The 22,162-nt window shown below is 48.5% G+C and overlaps 1 protein-coding gene across 5 annotated transcripts in view; it reads right to left on the bottom strand.

The window, feature by feature from the left end:
- Positions 1 to 22,162, bottom strand: part of DDB1 (damage specific DNA binding protein 1) — a 29,719-nt gene that overhangs the window by 4,227 nt on the left and 3,330 nt on the right. For 4 of the 5 annotated variants that reach the window (XM_049645126.1, XM_049645153.1, XM_049645144.1 and 1 more), the window contains 19 exons: positions 21,672 to 21,893; positions 19,527 to 19,641; positions 18,499 to 18,596; positions 17,559 to 17,717; positions 16,892 to 16,975; positions 16,190 to 16,306; positions 15,504 to 15,606; positions 11,658 to 11,733; positions 11,453 to 11,561; positions 9,358 to 9,536; positions 9,097 to 9,260; positions 8,906 to 9,013; positions 8,547 to 8,754; positions 7,471 to 7,566; positions 7,258 to 7,369; positions 6,182 to 6,305; positions 5,665 to 5,829; positions 4,850 to 4,944; positions 161 to 331 (listed from right to left, as the gene is read on the bottom strand). In XM_049645126.1, the coding sequence (XP_049501083.1) occupies positions 161 to 331; positions 4,850 to 4,944; positions 5,665 to 5,829; positions 6,182 to 6,305; positions 7,258 to 7,369; positions 7,471 to 7,566; positions 8,547 to 8,754; positions 8,906 to 9,013; positions 9,097 to 9,260; positions 9,358 to 9,536; positions 11,453 to 11,561; positions 11,658 to 11,733; positions 15,504 to 15,606; positions 16,190 to 16,306; positions 16,892 to 16,975; positions 17,559 to 17,717; positions 18,499 to 18,596; positions 19,527 to 19,641; positions 21,672 to 21,893 (2,505 nt within the window). The remainder of the gene's footprint in view (positions 1 to 160; positions 332 to 4,849; positions 4,945 to 5,664; positions 5,830 to 6,181; positions 6,306 to 7,257; positions 7,370 to 7,470; positions 7,567 to 8,546; positions 8,755 to 8,905; positions 9,014 to 9,096; positions 9,261 to 9,357; positions 9,537 to 11,452; positions 11,562 to 11,657; positions 11,734 to 15,503; positions 15,607 to 16,189; positions 16,307 to 16,891; positions 16,976 to 17,558; positions 17,718 to 18,498; positions 18,597 to 19,526; positions 19,642 to 21,671; positions 21,894 to 22,162) is intronic. The other variant, XM_049645134.1, reaches the window with a different exon arrangement.

Here is a 22,162-nt window from a genome sequence, read left to right as displayed (position 1 = left end):
GAGATTCAAGTGCCAGGGGAGGGTCCTCCGAAAACACCTAACCAAAGCAGAAAGTATGCTCCGGGAAAAACCTACCCCCGCTGGGCTTGATTACCCCTCCCCACCGCAGAAACGCTCGCGGAGGCCACATCGTGAGAAGTCTGCCCCCGACCCCAACTACCTCTTCAAAGTTCCCCTCCATGGGCTTGTAGGCAAGCAGCAGCACTGAGCGCATCAGGTCGCCCACCAGGATGAAGTCGCCCTTGGTCTTCAGGTAGAGGGCCATGATGTTGTTGTAGTGATTGCACTCGGTGCGAAGCTCCTTCTCTGTTGTCCACTCATAAAGCCGCACCTGGGAAGGACATCCCGTTTCTCTCAACCCGAGGGGCCCCAAACCTCTCAGAACGGCCCCTGTCCCCCTCTTCAAGCCTCCATGTGCAGCACCATTTACCAGAGTGCAGTATGGGAGGTGAGCCGGCTTGCTGCGGAACTTGCGTGAATATTTTATTTTGGTATTACACACTTACGAGATACGAAAATAGAGTGAGCACGTCAAACTGGTAATAAAAAGTTTTCCTTTACATAAAAAAAATGAGTCCAGTGTCAAGAAAGATACCAAGTGAACAGTAACGCAAGCAATACTAAAGACACAACAAAAGATGGTCTTCTCGTGACTGACAGTTGAGAACTGACCTACAGAAATATTTCTGGAGAAAGAAGATCCATCTTGATCAGAAAGGAACAAGATCACCTCCCGACGAACCGTCTTTTCTGAACCCTTCTCAGAACATATGTTCTTAGAACATTCTGACGTGAACCCAATGAGCAGAGAAAATGGAATAGAAAGTCCAACAGAAACATGGTCAAATAACTCAAGGACTCTTTCAAATAACTGAAGGCTCAGGTCTTTATCCCAGGGTCGTGGGATCAAGCCCTGCATTGGCCTCTACACTGAGCGTGGAGCCTGCTTAAGATTCTCTCTCCCTCTCTCCGCCCTCTTCCACTTGCACGAGTGTGTGCGCTCAAGAAAGAAAGAGAGAAAGAAGAGAGAGGAAGGAAGGAAGGGCCCAAAGAACTAGATCTGTGGCCACCCCTCCACCCAAAGAGTTTTCTCCCCTTTTTTTCTTCTCCACTGCTATGTTTCTTCAGTTACAACCACACCTCCAAACTAACGAAGATGCTTTACAATCCAGCAGACAAACAGATACATATTCGGCACAACCCAGTCAGAGGACTCCACTCCCTGGAGAAGCCTGCCCTGGCAGACCCCCAGGATCCAGGTGGCCCCGCCCAAGGCTTCGGCACATACAGGAACTGCTGGACAGAATATATTAAGCCATGATTTCTCAGGGTATGTGTAATGAAACCGGACTCCAAAGAGGCGCCTGCCCTCCAAGAGTCACGCGTGACAATTACAATGGCTACCACACCTCCATCGGCAGGGTCATGGGTACCCAGAGCCCCCCATCCTTGGGTAAGCCCACTCCAAGAGTGGAGTAAAAATGGGGCCAAACACTCAACATGCTCCCGGCAACACCCCCCACCCCCTTCATTCACAGTCTGTCTACTCTGGAGACAGTCAAAACCAAGGTCAGACACCACCAAAAATCCAGGATGTCCACTCTTTAACCCAGCAGGTTCTGTCTGCTATCTAATATGGCAGCCACTAGCCACAGGTAGCTACAAAACACCTCAAATGTGGCCAGCCCAAACTGAGATGTGCTTTAAGAGCAAAAACACAAAGCAGGTTTTGAAGTCTCTGTATGAATAACTCACAAAATACCTCCCTAATAATTTTTGCATTGACTACATGTTGAAACGATAGTTTGTACCTATTGGGTTAAATAAAATACATTCCTCAAGTCAATTTCATCTACCCTTCACTTTTACTCACGTGACAACAAGATAGTCTAAAATTACACCTGCAACTCCTATGGGAGCTCCGTTAGACAGCAATGGTCTAGCCACCTCTTCCCTAACCTCGCATTCCACCCCCCCACCCCCCCACGTCCCGCGCACAGGCTCTGCACCCGCTTGCTGGAGCACAGTCCCTGGGCAGCCTCCTCTCTGGCCAATCTCCTTTCTCTCAGACGTGGCTCTTTTCACAAGGACTCCAAGCCCTCTCAACTTCTCCCTGCCCCTGTCCCCTGTACTGCCGAGGCTGGAGGAAAGACAGGCTTCCAAGCACTCCCAGCCGGTCCTTTCTCACCTCCATCCTGCCTCCTCCCTGACATGCCATCCAGAAGCCCACCCCCTCAGACTCTGCCAGCCCCAGAGCAGCCATGCACACCCCCACCCCACCACTCTCCCCCACACAGCCTTCCTGGGATCCTTGGTGACTTTCACACTCATAGAAAAGGCCCAATACCGACTCCTTTCCTCTCCTCACCCCCCTCCTCCTCACATATCTTGTCCATCCAACAGTCACCCTCAGAACCTGCCACTACACGATTCCAGAATCTTGTGTCCTTGGTTTCACCGCCTCTCAGACCACTCACAGACAGCGAGCTCCTTCTACTTCCCAGTAACCGGATACTCTCCTGGTCCGCGGCCCTCCAGGTCCTGAGGCTATGAGCCATACCTCCTGAACCCTCTACTCCCTCCGTTTCCACCCTTTCTCTCAGCTCCTTCGGAGGGTAGACACAACCAAGTGGACCGGTGCTTCCGACATCCGGGGCCCACAGGGATACTGCGTCCCACCTCCCATCGGTCTACTCAAAAACACAGCTCCGGCACCTCGTGTCTAATGGACCGTTCTCGTCCACACAGAAGCGTGCAGCCGTGTTTCCAAGCTTGAAAAGCTAACAACTCTCTTGTCCTGCCACCCCTGCAGTCACCCCATTACTCTTTTCTCCCTTCAACACCAACTCCCTGAAAGCGGTTCTAACGCCAGCAGCCCTCTCCTCCCAGTCCTGGTCGAACGCTCCTCTCCCAGCTTTCCACCCCACTGCCCACCCAGAGTTGCTCTGGCCGAGGGCAGCAATACCTTCCACGGTGGCAAAACCAGAGGCCAACTCGTAACCCTTACGTTACCTGACTTCTGACAGCACCTGTAATTTATCAATTCGCCCCCACCCGAAATTCTTTCTGTGGCTTCCAGAACACTTTTCTCTCTTGGTTCCTCTCCTACTTCATTCCTCACCCCTTCTGCGTTTGGCTCGTTCTTCCCCATCACCCCAACTTATGGGCCGGAGGATCCCAGGGCTCGGCCTTCTGGTCCCTCCTCTACCCACTCTCAGCACGTAGATGATCTTGGGTGACCTCATCCACACTGCTGGCTTATTTATTTATTTTAGTGTTCATTTATTTTTAAGACCTAGAGAGACAGAGCATGAGCGGGGGAGGGGCAGAGAGAGCAAGACACAGAATCCAAAGCAGGCTCCAGGCTCTGAGCTGTCAGCACAGAGCCCGACACGGGGCTTGAACCCACAAACCGCAAGATCATGACCTGAGCGAAGTTGGACCTTAACCGACTGAGCCACCCGTGCACCCAACACACTGCCGGCTTTAAGTGCCGTGTCATAACTGCTGCCCTGCCATCTCTAGCCCATCCGGCAACCATCGTGACGTCTTCACTAACGTGACTACTGAAACCCAGGAGGTCCAAAACCAGGAAACCTCTGGTTTCCTCACTGGGACACAGAAAAATACCTTTGGTCTCTGCCCCCAGTTCCTGACCTAGAGTGCTCCCAGAACCCTTGTAACTTCCTAAATGAGAGCATTTTACACTGAGCTCCTAAATCCCCCGGAATTTCCCGGGTGACAAGAGTCCTTGGTTCTAATGAGGTGCCTCTTGGTGGTTCCTGGATAGTTCAGGATGTGGGCCGGTGCCCATTATTAGAAGCCTGGACCTGTTGGCCCCCTCCCCCATCCTCTGGGGAAGGGAGAGACCGGAGATTCAGTTAACGATCGATCATGCCTGTGTGCCGGAGCCCTCCCTACCTTCTCCAGCGCCCCTGCTCCCAGAAACCAGCCGCTGCTGTCCGCATCAGCACTACCGCCTGACAGATCTCACCGCTGCTGCCCTTGGGCTCCTCCGGCCTTTCCCAAGATGTGAAGTGATCTTTCCAAGACAGAAGTCCAACCACATCCAAGCATTTGCTCAAACACTCTAGAAGTCTCCATCATCCTCACAGTAAAACCCCAAAGTCCTTAAACAGCCTATCAGGCCCCTGGCTGCCCCTCTGACCCCCCTGCCTGCCCCAGCTCACTCCCACGCAGACAGCAGGACTGCTCCTTCCTCCCACTCCTCGCACTTGGCTTCTCCGAGACACAGGCATGGCTTCTCCGTCCCTCAGGAACCTGCCTGGATGTCACTTCTCAGCAAGAACCGCCCCCCACCCCCAACCATGTGATGAAATAGCAGTCCCCACCCCATGCTGCTTCTGGCACTTCCTCAGTCCCTGCCCCACTTTTATCTCTCATCGTCTCAAGAACAGATATGTGTACTAGCTGCTCGTAGGTCCCAGAACCAGCTCTTTGTCCACTGCTTCATCTCACACCTACAGTGGACTGTTTCACGGGACCAGTACTTCCGGGACGTACCGAGGATAATAACACGGCTTGGCTCACCTTGTTCCGTACAGATGGAATAGTCCCCCGCCACGGCCCACTCGCAAGCACAGGGACTACAGCCCGCACCCTGTTCTCAATACCCACAGCGCTCAGGATCTGATAGGCACGGGGGGCTCCCGTAACCAAGGCCAAGAGCTGGGCCAACCCGAGCTCCCCAGATGCCCAGCTGCGCCCTCCATCCCCCCGACCCTGTCATCCTTAGCATCTGACACATAGGCAGCCTCGGGGAACGTGAAAGAGACATGCTCTGTAGACGATAGGGTGCAACCCAGGGCGTGACACCAAGCGGCCTCACCGTGCTATTGATGCTGGCTAAGAGCTTCCCGTTGAATTCCACCATGGAGTACACGGCCCCTTTCACTTCCTTCTCAGCCACAGTCTGTAGTTTTCCTGAGGGGAGAGAGAAGAGACTCTGAGTCTCCTTTAGGAGCCCACACTTTAACTCATCGAAAGAATCCCGATTCCCCCCCTGGCTCCAATTCCTGCTCCCAAACCACGCGTCTGAATGCAGGAAGTAGAGTCAGTGTCTCCTGGGGTTAACCACCACCACAGCTATGAGCCCCAACAGAATGTGCAGCGACTCCACGCTGTGTCCAAGATCTGCCGCCCCCAAAATTGCAGCTCCGACTCCCAAGATGGAGACCACATTCCATCTCAGCCATCTGAGCTGAGATTTTGGGGTTGATAGTGAGTCCTGAGAACCCTCTTGGGTAGGGGAGATGAGAAGAGACAGATGTGCACGCGAAGCACTAAAGCTGCAACAGGACCCACACGGCTGAGCAACCAAGTGCAAAGCAAACCTAGGATTCCTCTCCTTCTGGCCGCTCGATTCTCTTACCCGTACTTCACCTCCCCCGCCCCCGCCCCCACCCGTCTTCCCTTCAAAGAGTAGAAAAGGAAGGAACGCAAGCTAGATTTTACTTGTGGGTCTGCCGCCCCCCTCTGTGAAAACGGATTCAGATCAGCAGCAGCTTGAGTGGCAGAACACAAAGTCTCGTGGCACAGCAATCAATCCAGACTCTTCCGCTGCTTCACCAAGGCCCTGAACCCAAACGGTCTCACTTTCCCAGATGTCAGATCTCTCAAAGGCTGGGGACGGTGCCCACTTACCGTCGGAATACTGAAAGACCACGATCCGACCCTGCTTGGGCTCCGCCTCTTCGGGATACACCATGGCCGTGCCCACGATGAAGTACGTGTTGGGGTCTTTGCCCAGCTTGCAGGAGACCAGGCTGAGGGCATACTCGTTCTGCAGAAACTGGTGGGCATGAAGCACTGGAAGGAGACCAGGAGGCGTGACTGGCTGCTGAGCCCCACACACAGGTACCCCCGTGCTCCAGGGAGGCCCCCAGCTGGGCTCCGAGCACGGCGCGGGCGGTGCCGGGACGCCGCCTCCAGCTGCTCCTGTCCCCTCAGCCTGTCTCCGTCCCTCACCAGCCTGTGCTGACGGGAGGCAGCCCGGCACCCTGCACTCCCGGCCAACCCAGAGGTCCCACCCCTCCTTTCTTCTCCTCCTGGGAGGGTCTGCCACGAGGTTTACCCAACTTCGGAACCTATGAGAGCCTAGAACCGGCTAGCTGAGGGAGGAGGACGTGGGCAGCAAAGGACAGAAAGAGCTCATCTGCACCTTCGAAGGTGTGCTGGTCAATGATGAGGAGGTTGTGCACCTCCACCTCTTCTCCAAAGGAGGTCTCGTGAGGCGCTGTGCTGCTGGAGAACAGCTTGCTGGAGCTGACGCTGCTGGACAGGGCCTGAGAACACAGAACGCACGCGCCCTCTCAAAAGGAGAACGGGAGGGGGTCGGCCAGGACCAGGGGACAGAAGCGGATCTGAAGGAGGAAATCTCAAGGCTGGCAGCTCGAGGGGAGCCAGAAGAACAGAGAGCTTCGGAGAGGACACGGGGACCGAGGATAAGGAGCCAAATCCCGTATAAAATTGCCACAGCAGTCCAACACAGAAGAGCCTGAGGGTCGCTAACGGCCATTAAGACAGTGATGGCAAGTCGCTCGAACAAAGCGAATGAAGAACTAAGGCAACCTAGCGAGGGGAGAGACTCCAGCTCTGCCGATGGGAAGCGCGGGAAGCAGGTGAAATAAAGACAGGTGTAAAGACCTTATGCTCTGGGTTAAGGAGAGATGGTTCCAGCACAGACGTCTGGGAGCAAGAAAAGCAGAGAACACGCGGAACTAAAGCGTCAGCTAACACCGCCACTGAGTCTATCACGCGGGGTCGCAGACTGGCACCCGTATTTCACAGATGAGAAATCTGAACTTTAGGCTTGCCCAAGGTCACACAGCTAGCAGTAAACCCTGAAGACAGTTCTGCCAGACTCCAGACCCCGCCTCTTACCTGTTATGCTAACGCTGCCCCCCGTTACTCATACCTACGAAGCCCTCAAATTGATGAACCAAGAGAATTACTCATCCTGCAAGGCTACGGACTAGCAAAATCACGGACTTCCACACTTATCCCAAATTCTTCTCAACCCTCTGATGAGGGTGCCAAATCCAGCTCGCTGCCTGTCTTTATAACACGGTGTTACTGGAACCCAGCTATCCTACCTGTGTCGACGGCTGCTTCCGTAACGGCCGACTGGAGGAGTCGTTCCCACAGGGCCGACAAAGCCGCACCCATTATGTGACCCTTTACTGAAGAGTTTGCCAGCCCTGCTGTGATGCCATCTTTCTGTGTCCATGCCCTCACCTGGGTGCTGGCACTGGGCCTCAGGGCCGTTGTGCCCCCACTCGTGTCCTGGACTTCAATCCGGCTAGAAAGGACCCCGAAGCACTGGGACACTTCCTGATAGCAGATCTTCCTGGAGAACAGGTGCGGACAGTGCCTCTCAGAACAGGTCTGAAGCGCCCACACCGACGCCCAGATGGCTGAGCTCCGCGGCCCTCCTCCCCTGGCCCTCACCTGGGGGACTCGTAGAGGGGGACCGTGCGAATGTGCAGCTTCTGGATCTCGTCGATGGTGCCAATGGTGAGGGTGCTATTGTTGGCCAGTGCCAGGCTGGAAAGAAGGGTCTGGGTTTAGATTGAGTAGACCCAAGGAAGGAAAGGATTCTACGAGGCAACTCCGTAAGGGGAAGAAAAACAAGGCAGAATTACACTAGCTTACTCGTTAGTGGTTCTCAACTTTGACTCTATGCTAAAAATCATGAGGGGGTGGAGAAGGGGGCGATCTTGAAACATTCAGATCCCTGGTCTCACTGCCACCCCCCATCTCACTAATAAGTCTGGTTGGGCCTAGGCTGAGATTTTTTTTTTTTTTAACGTTTATTTACTTTTGAGAGACAGAGTGCAAGCAAGGGAGGGGCAGAGAGAGAGGAAGACAGAGGATCTAAAGTGGGATCAGTGCTGACAGCAGAGAGCCTGATGAAACTCACAAAACTGTGAGATCAGGACCTGAGCCACTCAACTGACTGACCCACCCAGGGTTGAGATTTTTAACTGCTTTCCATTTAATGCTAAAAATGTAGCTACAGAATCTACAACTAGGATCCTCAAAATCTCATTTGCATCAGAATGAGCGAGAGTGCTGGGCCCCACCCCCAGGGTCTCTGATTAAGGGGAGTTTACTGGAGCTGGAGCTGCAGGAGTGGGGGGGGGGGGGGGGGGGGCACGTGGGGAGGATCATACTATGAGAAACCCAGCTCTAGAAGAATACACAATCATTTCTAAATCAGGGGTTCAGAAACCAACTAACCATCTGAATCACTAGGGAGGTTTCCTGAAAATATAGATTCTAGGACTGAACCCCAGATCTACTGAATCAGAATCTAAAAAGGAGTCAAAAGAAATCTGTACTTTTTATAAAGCATCCCAGGGATTTCTAATAGGCAGCCAGAGCTGAGAACCTCTGTTCTACATTTCTCATCTTAGCTATTTACAGATTCAACTTTGGGGAAAGGCTAGAGGGCAAGGGTTTGAGGAAAACATCATGACGCCCTCCATCAACGGCATCTGTTGAAGAAAGAAAAAGAGGCTCACCTGTCAGGATAGCCATCAGAGTTGAGGGGACACATGTAGTTGACTTCCTTGAGGTTGACATTGGAGAAGACCAATTTGTGGTTGCTGCTGTAGATGACAGTGGGGCGGTCAGAGCAAGCAAAGACGTTGGTGGTAGAGAGAGAACGGAAAGTCCTCAATACCGTGGGCTGGGTGCCCAGAGTCACCTTCTTCCGATCGCTCAACAGGCCTACAGAAAGAACGGCATCAGGAGAGAGAAGGACAGGACGCGGGACAAACAGCTGGGCCGTGGAGGTTCAAGAGCAGTGGGCCGAGGCTAAGGCCACTAACTGCTCACTCCTGATTTCTCAAAGACTCCCCGTCCAAAGTGTTCTGCTCACCCGTCTCAATGTTGAGCCCGAAGTAGAAAAGTGCCCCGTCTCCCAAGGCACAAAGGAGGTAGTGGCTGCTCTCAAAAGTGGTCATCAGGATGGAACGAGGAATGATCTCTGTGGGAGAGGGGCACGTCAAGATCTTGCTCCACATTCTGACTTGGATCCCAACCCCTAAAGGGTCCTCAGGAGACACCTACCTCCACCCAGCATCTCTTTGTGCAGTAGCTCAAAAGAGGGCAGCTTCAAGATACGTGCAGAGATGTCTGTCCACAGGCCAATGGCACAAAGAGGGGACAGCCCGTTGCTGTCCCCCAGTGGGGTGATGTCCAAGCAGGCCACTTCGTGTTCCATCTCTGTGTGGCTGAACAAAGAGGAAGATGGCAGAGGAAGGACTCCGAGGATGAACGAAGACCCGGAGAACAGGAGAGGAAAGGCAGAGCAGACCGACCGGCACACACCTGATCTGCCGGAGCTCCTGAGGGTGGATCTGCAGGTAGTAGAGGGCCCTTCCCACGGCCACCACCACCTGGCTGCTGTTGCAGGAGGCCACGCTGATGTTCTTGCCCTGAGGCTCCTTCCACTCACTGACCAGAGCTTTGGGTTCTTGAGAGACCAACCTCACAGATGCTGACGTGATCTAGAAAAAAGAAGAGCAGTGTCTCCAAGCACCTGCTGGGATCCATCCACAAGGGGGAAGGTGGTAAAGGCTGCCCTAGTGGAGCCCTAAAAGTAAACTAGGGAAGTCCTCTCTGCCATGTATTTTTCTTCCCCAAACACCTAGAACGATTAGTTCCGATAGATGCCATCTGTCGCTGAAGCCCTGAAGAAGGCTGGCTTAAAACAACTTCCAGCTGACATACCGGAAAAAAAAAGGTAACCTGACTCATTCTGATGAAGTCTTGGGAAAACTATCAACAGAGGAAGACCCCGTGACTACCGGCCTAGCAGTCTTTCTCAAACCAAAAATCAGTCTTCTAAAATAGTCAAGCTCTTTACTATACATGAACCATTAAAATGCTTTAAAATTTGGAGGCTCCGGGCTGGCTCGGTCAGTGGAAGAGTGCGACTCTTGATCTCAGGGTCATGAGTTCAAGCCCCATCTTGGGTGTGGAGATCACTTAAAACTAAGATCTTAAGGGGAGGGGTGCCTGGGTGGCTCAGTCGGTTGAGCGTTTGACTTCGACTCAGGTCATTAACTACTGGTTCGTGAGTTCATGCCCCGCATCAGGCTCTGTGTGGACAAGCTCAGAGCCTGAGTTTGCTTCAGATTCTGTGTCTCCCCTTCTCTGTTCCTCCCCCACTTGCACTCTCTCTCTCTCTCAAAAATAAACATTAAAAAAAAAAAAAAAATTAAAAAAAAGTCTTAAGGGGAGCCTGGATGGCTCAGTTGGTTAAGCATCTGACTCTTGGTTTCGGCTCTGGTCACGCTCTCACGGTTCGTGAGGTTGGGATCTGTGCTGACAGAACAGAGCCTGCTTAGGATTCTCTCCTTCCACCCCTCCTCCATCCTCTCAAAATAAATAAACGTTAAAAAATTAAAACCCTTTACAAAAGGCTACGAAATTATGTTGAAATAAGTTTAATGAATCTATTTCATCACTGAAATAAAATAAAAAGCAAGTTGATGACAGTGTAATGTCATTGATTCATCTCACCTATCAAAACTGAGTTCCTATTTAAAGAGTAAAGCCCTTTAATAACAGACACACGAACTGGTGCCAGTCTTCAGGCCACTAGTTAGAAAACACTGACAAAGCAATGAATCAGTATCTGGGCATCTCCCACACTTGGTCCAGAAACCAACAGAACCTTCTCTCTGGCTTTTACCAAATCCACCACTGCCTGCTGACTAACAGGAAGACCCAAGTGGATAAAAAGATGGAGACAAGTTCATTAATCCTCAGGCACACAAACGCCATGCCCGACACCGGCAAACACTGACAGTTAGGGAAAGTGCAAAAGGTTGAGGGGATGTGCAAAAAGTGAAGAGAGCCAGGGGTCACTCCAAACTGAAAACAACGAAGGCGTGGGAAGGCGCTCAGAAGTCAGGCTCCCGGGGCTAACAAGCGCCAAAAGGACACCTGACCCCCGTGTCACGTATATATTTAAAACAAAATCAGAATACAGTAAGTTCTCGTTCTAACAACGTGGAGAGTGTTGCTGACAATCATATATGGACGGGAGCATTAGGACTAAATAGGTGTGTGTTACTATTAGAACAAGGGAAAAAATACGTCTCATAAAATAAGCATAATCAGCGGTTTGCCCAAATGTGGCACCCCAAACCATAAAAATGTTACGATCCCAGTCTACAAAAGAGAATGTGAATAAATACAATATACATACATTTCAGAAAAAAACAAAGTTAAAAGGAACAACTCCAAAATTAACCCACCACTGGGTGGTAGGTCATCGAGTAATTTTAATTTTCTTTCCCTAGGATTCCTGTTACTTTCAGAGTCATAACCATGGACTGTCTTAAAATCCTATGGTGCTCTAGACTGCACTGTAGGTCAAATTCAAGTAAACAGCGCTTGCCCCTTTCTCAGTTACCTGGATAAGTTGCTGATGAGCCACGTTGCCACAGAAGAAAGTCTGCTGATCATCCACGAAACCCATCAGTTCGGTTTCCTCCACCTCCTCTCCGTTCAACATGAGAACTCTGCGGCAGAAGGGAAGGCCCAGGTCAGCCGGCCTGGCTTCCCCACCTTGCACCCTTCACAGGAGCACCTGGAGCTGGCATCAGACTCACCCTTACCTTGTCTGGCCCACAAAAGAGAGCACCAGAGTGTCATCAGTCTCCCGGTTAGGATCAGACCGCAGCGGCCACAGACCTGGAAGAAAGATCAAGGAGTAAGACTCAGAGCACAGCCCAACACTCGGCTGCCCACATCTAAGGAAGGGCAGCCTGGCCCCAAGGAGCGGGAACTTTGTGGAGTCCGTCCTAAAGCTGAAATACCCACTCTGTTCTTTCCTGGCTTTAAGACCCTGAAGAAGTTATTTTTAAAACTGTTTTGAGCCTAATATTTTTAAGTTTTTCCTTTAATTTGGAAGAGGAGAATACATTTCTAGGACTTAAAATCAAAATCTGTTCTTAAAATGTGTACACAGAGGTTCCATTCCTATACCTCTCCCTGAAACCTATCCGCCAAATAAGTCATCAATAGTCTCTTGTTTATTCTTCAAAAAGAAAAAAAATTTATAAGGAAATTGGCAGTATGTTACAAGCAAATACAAATACAAGAGATGTCTGGCTGTCTCAGTCCGTGGAGCATGCAGCTTCTTGACCTCAGGGTTGTGGGTTCGAGCCCCATATTGGGTGTCGACATTACTTAAAAATAAAACCTTAAGAAGTATGTACGTACACACATATGTACATATACACACATACACATATATACACACACATATGTATACGTACGTGTACACACATATATACACATATATACATACACACACACACACACACACACCAGCCTATCGTACACTGTTTGGCACCATACTTTTCCACTTTGTATTAAGCCCTTATCAAAACTGAACAGTACTTTGTTTTTAACAGATGCACAGCATTTAAATATACAGACACACCAGTTTATTATTAAGTCTTATCTGATGGACACTTTTTCAGTATTTTGCACACAATCCCACAACAAATGATCTTGTATTTATGTCATTCCGTACATACGAAGGTCTATGGGGTAGATTCCTAGAAACAGGATTATCTATAAATCATTAAATGCATGTGCAGTTTTGGCAATATTACCAATAAGCATGCTTATTTCCTCACAGCCTCACCAACAGTGTTGTCAAACTTTTGGATTCTGGTCACCTGGTGAAGAATGGTATTGCTACTCAGTTCGGATTTGCACTTCCCTTATTACAGGTAAGGCCCGTTACCCGTCTATGCATGTTCTCCTACAATTTGGGGACAGGAATTTTTGGTGATCCCCTTTATAGAAATGTTTGGATAAATTAGGGAGGTTAGGCCTTTGTCTATAAGGTGAAGTACAAACGTTTTTATCTGGTGTGCCATCTCTCATGACTTAACCTTACAGAGTTTGGTTTCTGCCATGCAGAAGTGTTTTACTTTTATGTTGCTGAATTAACCAATCATTCCCTTTGCTTCTGTACTGGAGTCATATTTTAAAAGACCTTCCCCACTAAATTATAAAGGGGGGGTACCTAGGTGGCTCAGTCGGTTAAGGGTCTGACCCTTGACCGGCTCAGGTCACGATTTCGCGGTTCCTGAATTCAAGCCCCACGTCAGCTCTGCACTGACAGAGTGGAGCCTGTTTGGGATTTTGTCTCCTGCTTGCTACCTCTCTTTCAAAACAAATAAAAATTTAAAAAAAAATAATAAAACAAATAAAATTATAAAGGAATTCAACTTTTTCTTTTAACTTTTCTATAGCTGTTTTTCAAAAAAGAAATTTTTATGTTTATTTATTTTTGTACAGTCTCCTTTTTACATGGAGTCTGATCCATGTGGATTCTAGTAAGGTATACAAAGTACAGCACAGATCCAAACTCATCTTTCCCCGGTTGATGACTGGGAACACCATTTATTAAAAACCATTCATAAAAGGGGCGCCTGGGTGGCGCAGTCGGTTAAGCGTCCGACTTCAGCCAGGTCACGATCTCGCGGTCCGTGAGTTCGAGCCCCGCGTCAGGCTCTGGACTGATGGCTCGGAGCCTGGAGCCTGTTTCCGATTCTGTGTCTCCCTCTCTCTCTGCCCCTCCCCCGTTCATGCTCTGTCTCTCTCTGTCCCAAAAATAAATAAAAAATGTTGAAAAAAAAAATTAAAAAAAAAACAAAACAAAAACAAAAACAAAAAACCATTCATAAAAGAATCATCTTGGGGCATCTGGGTGGCTCAGTTGGTTGAGTGTCTGACTTGGACTCCGATCACGATCTCACAGCTCATGGGGCTCACTGCTGTCAGCACACGGCCCACTTAGGATCCCCCGTCCTCCTCTCTCTCTGCCCCTCCCCTGCCGGTGCTATCTCCAACATAAATAAACATAAGAAATCATCTTTGGGGCCCGTGGGTGCCTCAGCTGGCTGAGTGTCCAACTCTTGATTTCGGCTCAGGTCATGGTCTTACAGGTTGTGAGATTGAGCCCCTGGTCAGGCTCTGTGCCGACAGCACAGCACCTGTTTGGGATTGTCTCCCTCTCTCTTTGCCCCTCCCCAACGCATGTGTGATCTCTCTCTCTCTCAAAATAAATAAACTTAAAAAAAAATCATCTCTAGCTCACTGAACTGAGACACCACCATTGTATACTTAATTCCCACATGTAACTATGTCTATTTCTGGACTTTTTTTTAATTTTTGGATGTTTGAATTTTTTTAATTTCGGGAGTTTTGCTCAAGGAACCCTGCCTGTTAGTGCACCGAAACCACACTTTTATTCACTGAGGTTTAATGGCACATTTTAGTATCTGGTAGGGCTAGTCCCATCTCCTGGCTTTTCTTGCTTCTCCCTTTTTCCATTTGGACCTTGGATTATCTAGGTCAAGAAAAAAAAAAAGAAAAAAAAAAAAAAACCCTGATATTTTATTGAGATACATGAAATATAAAAATAGGTCAAGGACTACTTTACAATTTCATTTATAGCACGTTGGCATGTCTTTTTTTCATCTGACCAAGCTATCCTTTGAACCTTTAAGGAGTATTTTAATGTTTTCCCTGTAGAAGTTTTGCACACTTTTTATAAAGTTTATTCCTTGGTATTTTGCCTTTTTACTGCTATTGTAAATTGGCTCCTTCCCTCCACTATACCTTCTAATGGACTGTGTTTTCACGTGAAAGCTATTAACTTTAGTACGTTAATTTTATATCCTACCACCTTAATGAATTGTTGTGTAGTTTTCCAGTCAATTCTCCTGGGTTTTGTAGTTTTATGATCTCTTCCTTTCTAACTCATAAACCTCTACTTTATTTATCCGTTTCCATCCTCTTATTTAACAGTCTTTTTTTCTGATGTGTCTCTCTCTCTATGTATATATCTTTGGTTTTGCTTTATGATTCAATCTGATCGTCTTTCTCCTTTAATAGGTGAGTTTTAGCCAATTCACATTTACTTAACATGACATATCAGATTTTTCAGACACCCATGCAGATGTATAGCTGTTCTGTCATATTACCCTGGGTCACATCTACTGCCTACATATCATAAAAGCCTTTCACTATATGGTCTTTCTTCGATCTTGATTATTATAGTTCTCCCGGAATTTAGGTTTTTACTTTTGTTCTACAAGTTCCCTTTACACTATATGCACTTGTATGTGATGTTCTCAGTCTCCTCTTTTTTCAGGGATTCTAATAGTTCCCTTATAGAAACGTTCAATTTAACTTAGAAACTTTCCCATTTCTCTACTCCATTATCCAATTTTGGTCAATAATATATATTTTCGGTTTACTTTGGCACTTATAAATACGTTTAAGCTTCTACCACTGATTTGTCTTTTCCATTTTTTTTTAATTCTTCATCTGACCTGCTTTCCTCTAGCTCCCACCCAAGTGCCTTCACAACTCATAATGAGACCAAAGATCAAGGTCACTCAAATAAGATTTGCACCCTACATCCACCAAAAGGTTACCTTTGATGCCTGGTAAGTCAATGCTGGCATGCTCGTGGATTCCAATTCCATTTCGGATGATCCGCAAGGAACCTTCCTTGAAAGCCCCAGAGCAAGTAACCAGCTGCAAATAGAGAAAGCGTTTCTAAATACCCCCTCGCAAGCCTGGGGCCATCATACTGATGCCCAGCAAGTAAACCCAATGACCCTTCCAGTGGAGCTAAGTTTGAGGATGCAGACTTGGCAGAGGCTGATGTCCAAGTCCCTCAAATTTTCCAAGCAGACAGGACATTCTAGTCCAAGAAGCAAAAAGCAACTACCACTGCTCCTAACAAGGTGGCTTCCATCATTGGAACCTAGAGTGTACTAGAAAGAACACAGGATCTAGACTCAGACACACCTGCCATTTGGGGGTTATGGGACCTTGGACAAGTTCCTTGATCTTTCTCAGTCCCAAGTCTCCTCACGTCTGAAACAGCCAAGAATTCCTATCTAACAGGGTGCTCATGTGATCACAGATAATGTAGATCTGTATCACCGACCTAGCGAGGCACTCAACAAATGGTAGTTATCCTTGCGTCCTCGTTAGTGAGCAAGGCTCTTAAAACTTATCTTCAGTGGGCACACCCCACTCCAGACAGGCAAGTCTAGAAGAACACAGTTTGAGTGAACGTATCAACCATCCATTTCTAGGATGACCCTCTTACCTGTCCCTGCCCCTGCCTCTCCAGGTCCACCACGCACATGTCCACAATGGGTCCCAAATTAGTAAAGGTTTCCATGGCCACTACATAGGAGCCTTGTTCATTGCTGTCAACATTGAGCTAACAAGAAAAAATAAGGTTAGTCCTGGAATGCCGCTAAGAGATCCACCCTAAAGAGACGGTTATCATCCAAGAGAAACTCTGAATCCTACAAGATCTGCCCTTCTTGTACTCCACTGGATGCTTCTAACAAGGGGATTACTGACGAAGGAACATGGTTAGCTTCTAGAAGACCCACGAAACAGTCAGGGATGTCTAATCTGTGAGTCCCATGGATGGATTTCAAAGAAGCAGTTTGGAAATTAATGTAAAATGTTTGCATGTATTTCTCTGCAGAGAAATCCAAAGTTTTCATACTCCAGAGGTGATCTGGCACAATACACTATGACCTCTTTGAAGGGAGGAGCTGGGTCTTGTTTCATCATTGTATCCACTGTGCCCAGCACCTTGCCTGGCACACGTTGTCGAATGAACCTTTAAGACAAAGAGCTAGTCAGGGTAGGAAGGGAAATCGACCGAGGAGACAGCTGCATAGTATGGAAACAGATGAAATGAAGAAATTCAGAGGTTCCAAACACAGGAGAAACGTGACAAAGAAGCAGTGAAGATGGCGAAAAAGCCAGAAAGAAGAAAGTATCTTCTCACCTTCACAAGCTGGGAGTCACCAAGGCGAGACCCAACGAACACAACACCATTATCGAGGTATGTCAAGCATTCGGCGATAGAGGTCTAGAAGAAAGTCAGTGGCATGAAAGGCATCAGAATGGACACTCCCTGGGAGCCCGACACTGTCCTACCACTGTCCTCTCACCTCTCAGAGGTCTGCTAAGAAAACAAACAGCTGCAGCCACGAGTCCGGAAACAATTCTCCATTTCAAATCCCCAGGCCCCACTAAACAAATGTTCCTAAGTCTCTGAAGTTTGTGACTCCACTTATCATATCCTTACAGTCAGAAAAATCTATTCTTTCTCTTGCAGGTGCCTCCTCCGAATGATCATCTTAATCCCAATGGCTCCAGTCTGCTCCTTAACTTTTTTGGGACCCTCCCCCTGGAACGGAGTGTGAGCGTTAGGTTAATCTTCCATTCTGAATGGTATCCTTTCCGTTTCTCTCCCTTTGCGTGCTTCACGTAGAGCACGGCTGCCTGCGAGATTCTCCAACATCTAACTCATTTGAAGACCAACTTCCGCAGCAGGACTGACCACGTGTCGCTAGGTGGTACGTGACACAGTTCCTAGTCACAGTGTGAGACCACACGTCTGGGGTCACTAGGGCGCTAGCAGAAGACAGCAGAGCAGGGACCAGCCCGACCTCTCCAAGGAGCTCCACGCGGAGATCTTTGAGGGTGACGGTGCCGTCCATCTGCTCCTCCTTCTCCAAGAGCAGCATAAAGAGCCGTCCTTCCATGTCTCCCAGCAGATAGCGGGAACCGTTGGGGTCCACACGATTGTGACACACGATCGTGCTTTGCTGCCAAGAGGGAAGACGTGGTCATTAGAGATTAAGTGTCTCCCATAACCAGAGAGCAAACCCTCATGAACCACTCCCTTTACCAAGCCCAGCCGTTTCACAGGCAAGGAATCCACTTAGCAAACACTACGTGTGTGATTAAAAATGGGGACATTTTTATCCTGAAGACGATTTTCTGAGGAACTCAATACACCTGAAATGTTTTTTCACAGATGATCCTATTGGGAAATAGAAATACATAGAAAATAGGAAGCAGCGGTAAGTATTCACTGGACTACGAACACTGCCACAGATTTTGTCACGACTACGAATCCCTCCCACTGCTAACGCTACCAAAGACTATGTCATTTACCCTTTAACTTAATATTCTAATTCTTATGACTTAAAACACTGACATTTGAAACTTTTGTGACCAATTTTTTTAAGTCTATACAACCGATCACTCTATTACCCTCACATGACTTGAGCTCTGAGAACATTTAATCAAATCTGCAAAATCCTTCCCTTCGTAAAGTCGCCCCAGTAGACGGGAAGAGTAAGCCTCCTTCGATTACTACTGCCTTCTCTCGGCTAGTGGGCAAGCTCTCCGTAAGCAAAACCAGGCCAGTCTCTCTTCGTATTCCCAATGCCCCACGCAGAATCTTACACACATAGTAAACGCTAGGACAGACATCTAAAAGTGTCCCTTTACAAACGGGGAGAAAGAAAGGAGCAGGGTAAGAACGAGGGCAAAAAAAAAAAAAAACAGAGAAGGAAGGAAAAGTAAAAGAGTGCCGCTCACCTTGATGATAGGAGGGGCAATCGCCAGGTATTTGTCACCGTTGTGATAGGTGATCGACTCCTGTCCAATGATGATGGCCCCTCCAAAGGGCTCTGGGACTGCAGGGGAAAGGACAGCATTAGAACGCTCAGTACTCCAGACCTGCCAAGCCCTGTAGCGTCAAGGGCACTGATCCAGCCACCTCTGGGGCAAACCTTCAGGAAATCATTATTTTTAAAAAGACAACCAAGTCCAAGGAACGTGGCGGCCTTTAACTGACGCTGCTGTCTGGGCAATGTCAGGCTGGCATCACCTAACCCCGTATTGTTATCGTCACTCTTCCGGTGTTTCCGAGCCTCCACGGGTGGGGCGTCTCCCCTGTGCTCTTCCACCTGCACCCTCCCCCTTTCTCTCCTCAACTTTGATCTCTCGAACTCAAAACGGTTATTCTTTTTCCCGTTCCTTAGCTTACTTTCCCCCGTTACCAGGGCCACCATTTAGAAAAGCCAATTCTCACTTGAGAGTTCTAAAATTTCTCTCCTAAGCGAGACACATAACATGATGTCGAGGGCAGGATGTGGGACAAGGAGCACAGAGGCCTGGAGTCAGGCCGAGGCTTTGTCAGCCAGGCACAGGCACGGGCAAGCCCCGTGGCCCAGGCATCCCCATCTGTGAAAGACTCAGATTAGATAAGCTCCCCAGGCCACCCCGCCTCGGTTTTTCAACGTTATGCCCAGCAATGAAATAATGAGAGTAATTTCTACACGCCACTCTGCAAATCAATCTCAGTACTTAACCCCGCCACCCCAAATAAAGGAAAGCTGTACTTTCTGGGAGGAGTGAAAAACAGACAATCCCGAAGACAAAAATGGGAAAAGCAAAGGAAAGCACATTTAGAAAACAGGAGACGTCAGGGCTGCTGAGTAATGCACGGGCATAATAGCATCTGAGCCCGGAAATGAAGGCGCAGAGAAGGTCAGGAAGGAGCAAGAGTAGGGAACAGACCCAGACCTGGGGGGTGGGGGCACATTTCCAAAACCCCAACCAACCTGCAATCACCATGGAAGCCTCAGCTTCTACGTTTTCCTGTTTCCAAGGGCCCTTATTGAACTCCTTCTCTCGGAGAGACACCTCATAGGTTTTCACATGCCGCCCCTGAGGGTCCTAGGTGGGGGAAAGGTGGAGTGGTTAGCCCCAACGAAGGGTGAACCCTGGACTGGACAGGAGTCCTGAAAGGGACAGGCCATCCCCACCCAGCATCTGACCGTCCTACCACATTGGCCTTACTACCCTGACCCATCCATATGCCGACAGCCACCAACTAAACCTATGACTGGGTAGGCTGAGACCCAGACCTGTTTCTAACAACTCAACCAACCAAGACAGGTGTCAGAAGTAGAAAAATCAATGTGGCACGCTATACCGATCACCGTAAGAAATACAACATACACGTGTATATTCACGGGTGTGTCTAAGACATACGTTACGTCCTAGAGTCCTTGGTCTCAAGGAACTTACTATATTGAGAAGCTATATACGTCTAAGAGATTAAAAAATTTATCTGAGGGGCGCCTGGCTGGCTCGGTCCGTGGAGCATGCAATTCTTGACATCGGGGTCGTGAGTTCGAGCCCCAAACTGGGTGTAGAGATTACTTAAAAAAAAAAAAAAAAAGATACAATTCTTAAGCACATTCTGCAGGGGTGATGGGAGTGAGAACAGAACACAACACTACTCTACAAGGAGGTTTTAGCTAAGACCTCCAGTCCTGCCTTTGTCAACACCTTCCCCCGCTTCTCCTGAATCCTGACTCACATCAGTCCTAGGGCCGTCAAAGTCACCTTTGAGGCTAGAAGAGCAGGGACGGGGAGGCTACAATCGGCCAGTGGGAGATGGCATCAACAAAGGCCAGATAGAAGTCTAAGAAGTTATGGAAAGAATTCCACAATGTGTTTCGGGGCAGGGGCCACATCTTAATCGCTGCTAATAGCTCCTGACACACTTAGAATGACTATCTTTCAACGGGCAAGTCCCTAAATGTTTCCCAAGTTGAATTTTTGGCACAAAACAGGAGATAGTGGTTTTTAGTTGAGGAAAGGTCTTCCCATCAATGACAGGGGTAAGACCGAACTTCATGAAAAGTTCAAGCTGGGGTTTGCATTTGGACCCCTGAGACATATACAGAAACGAAGATCTTTCACAACTGGCAGCCCTGAGGCTAGGAACAGACAGAATCAGCCTTGAATAACCAACATCAATGTTTTAATGACCTGGTAATTTACAAAACTGTACACGAGAGAGAAATTCTTAAGTTTTTATTTCAGCTTCAGTAGTGAACTGTGAGCAAGATCAAACAAAATCTCCTAAAGTCGTTTCAACCTCATTCAACTGAACTTCATTCCGACCAGCCTCTGAACTCTAGCACTTAAGGGGACACTAAATAATATGCAAAAACAATCAGTGTTTCCGAAGCTTAACACAGCTATCGAACGTGCCCACGCGTCTCACTCGGGACTCAGACTAGGTTTCCCTCCACCATTGATTCAACCACATGCAAGCAAAATGACCTCATGCTATCTGGCTCTTTGTTAAAAGGCGGAGATTTTTCTAAGATACAGGCAAGTGAGCCTGGTGTTCTGCCACCCCGCCCCCACTTAACAAATCTGGCTCAGAGAACAGCTGCCCAGGATCAGCGCGGCTAAAGTTTGAGGCACAGACCAAAATAGAAGTCAACAGCCAACAAGTCACCAGAAAGTGAGGGCTGGACAAAATGCAAACCTCTTCTTAGAAGATGCAAATAAGACATCGCCAAGATGATTTTTCTTTTGCTTATGGGGCAATTTCTAAATCACTGCTCTACAGCTAAGTTTTAATAATCCCCTAGCATGCCGGTAAGAGACTCAGACAAAGTATAAACTGGGTCACCCTATAAAATCTCCAAGGTCCACAAGAATGTAATCTCAGGATTAAAACCTGCTACCAGCCCCAGAGAGCTTCCTGCCTCATTAAGTACTACTGCGCTCAAGAGGCAATCAAATTCTGACCCATATTAATCATATCATTCAAAACATTTAAGGACAAATACGTTCAACTCTCTGCCTGCCCTACTGCCAAATCCAGACATTCCAATTAGCGGAAAGCAACTCCCACTGTGCAAAACCACACCGCTTCCCCCTCTCTCCTCCAGCTCCAGTACCTGGTAGACAAAGCAGATGGTAGGTGCTTGGCAACCATATAAGAACTTGACGTCGATGACATGCAACTCCTCGAGGCGGATGTTAAAGGCCTTGAGCTCTTTATTGTCCCGGTCTAGCGGAATAACCTTGAAAAGCCCATCATAGAGTCGCAGGCCAATCATGCGGCACTCGGGGTCAATAATGCCAATGATGCCAGTCTCTGAGGGGCGGCCAATACGGTCCTAAGAAGTAAAACTGGGGTTAGGAGGGGCGCCTGGGTGGCTCAGTCGGTTAAGCCTTTGACTTCAGCTCAGGTCACGATCTCACAGTTCGTGGGTTTGAGCCCCGTGTCGGGCTCTGTGCTGACAGCTCAGAGCCTGGAGCCTGCTTCAGATCCTGCGTCTCCCTCTCTCTCTGCCCCTCCCCTGCTCACGCTCTCTCTCTCTCAAAAAAATAAAATTAAAAAAACTGAGGTTAGGGAAGAACCTCAACACTCAGGGTAACAGAGGAT

The sequence above is a fragment of the Panthera uncia genome, chromosome D1 (assembly GCF_023721935.1).
Source record: "Panthera uncia isolate 11264 chromosome D1, Puncia_PCG_1.0, whole genome shotgun sequence".
Taxonomy (NCBI): Eukaryota; Metazoa; Chordata; class Mammalia; order Carnivora; family Felidae; genus Panthera; species Panthera uncia.
Note: the sequence above shows the minus strand (reverse complement) of the source record. Positions and strands in the feature narration are given on the sequence as shown.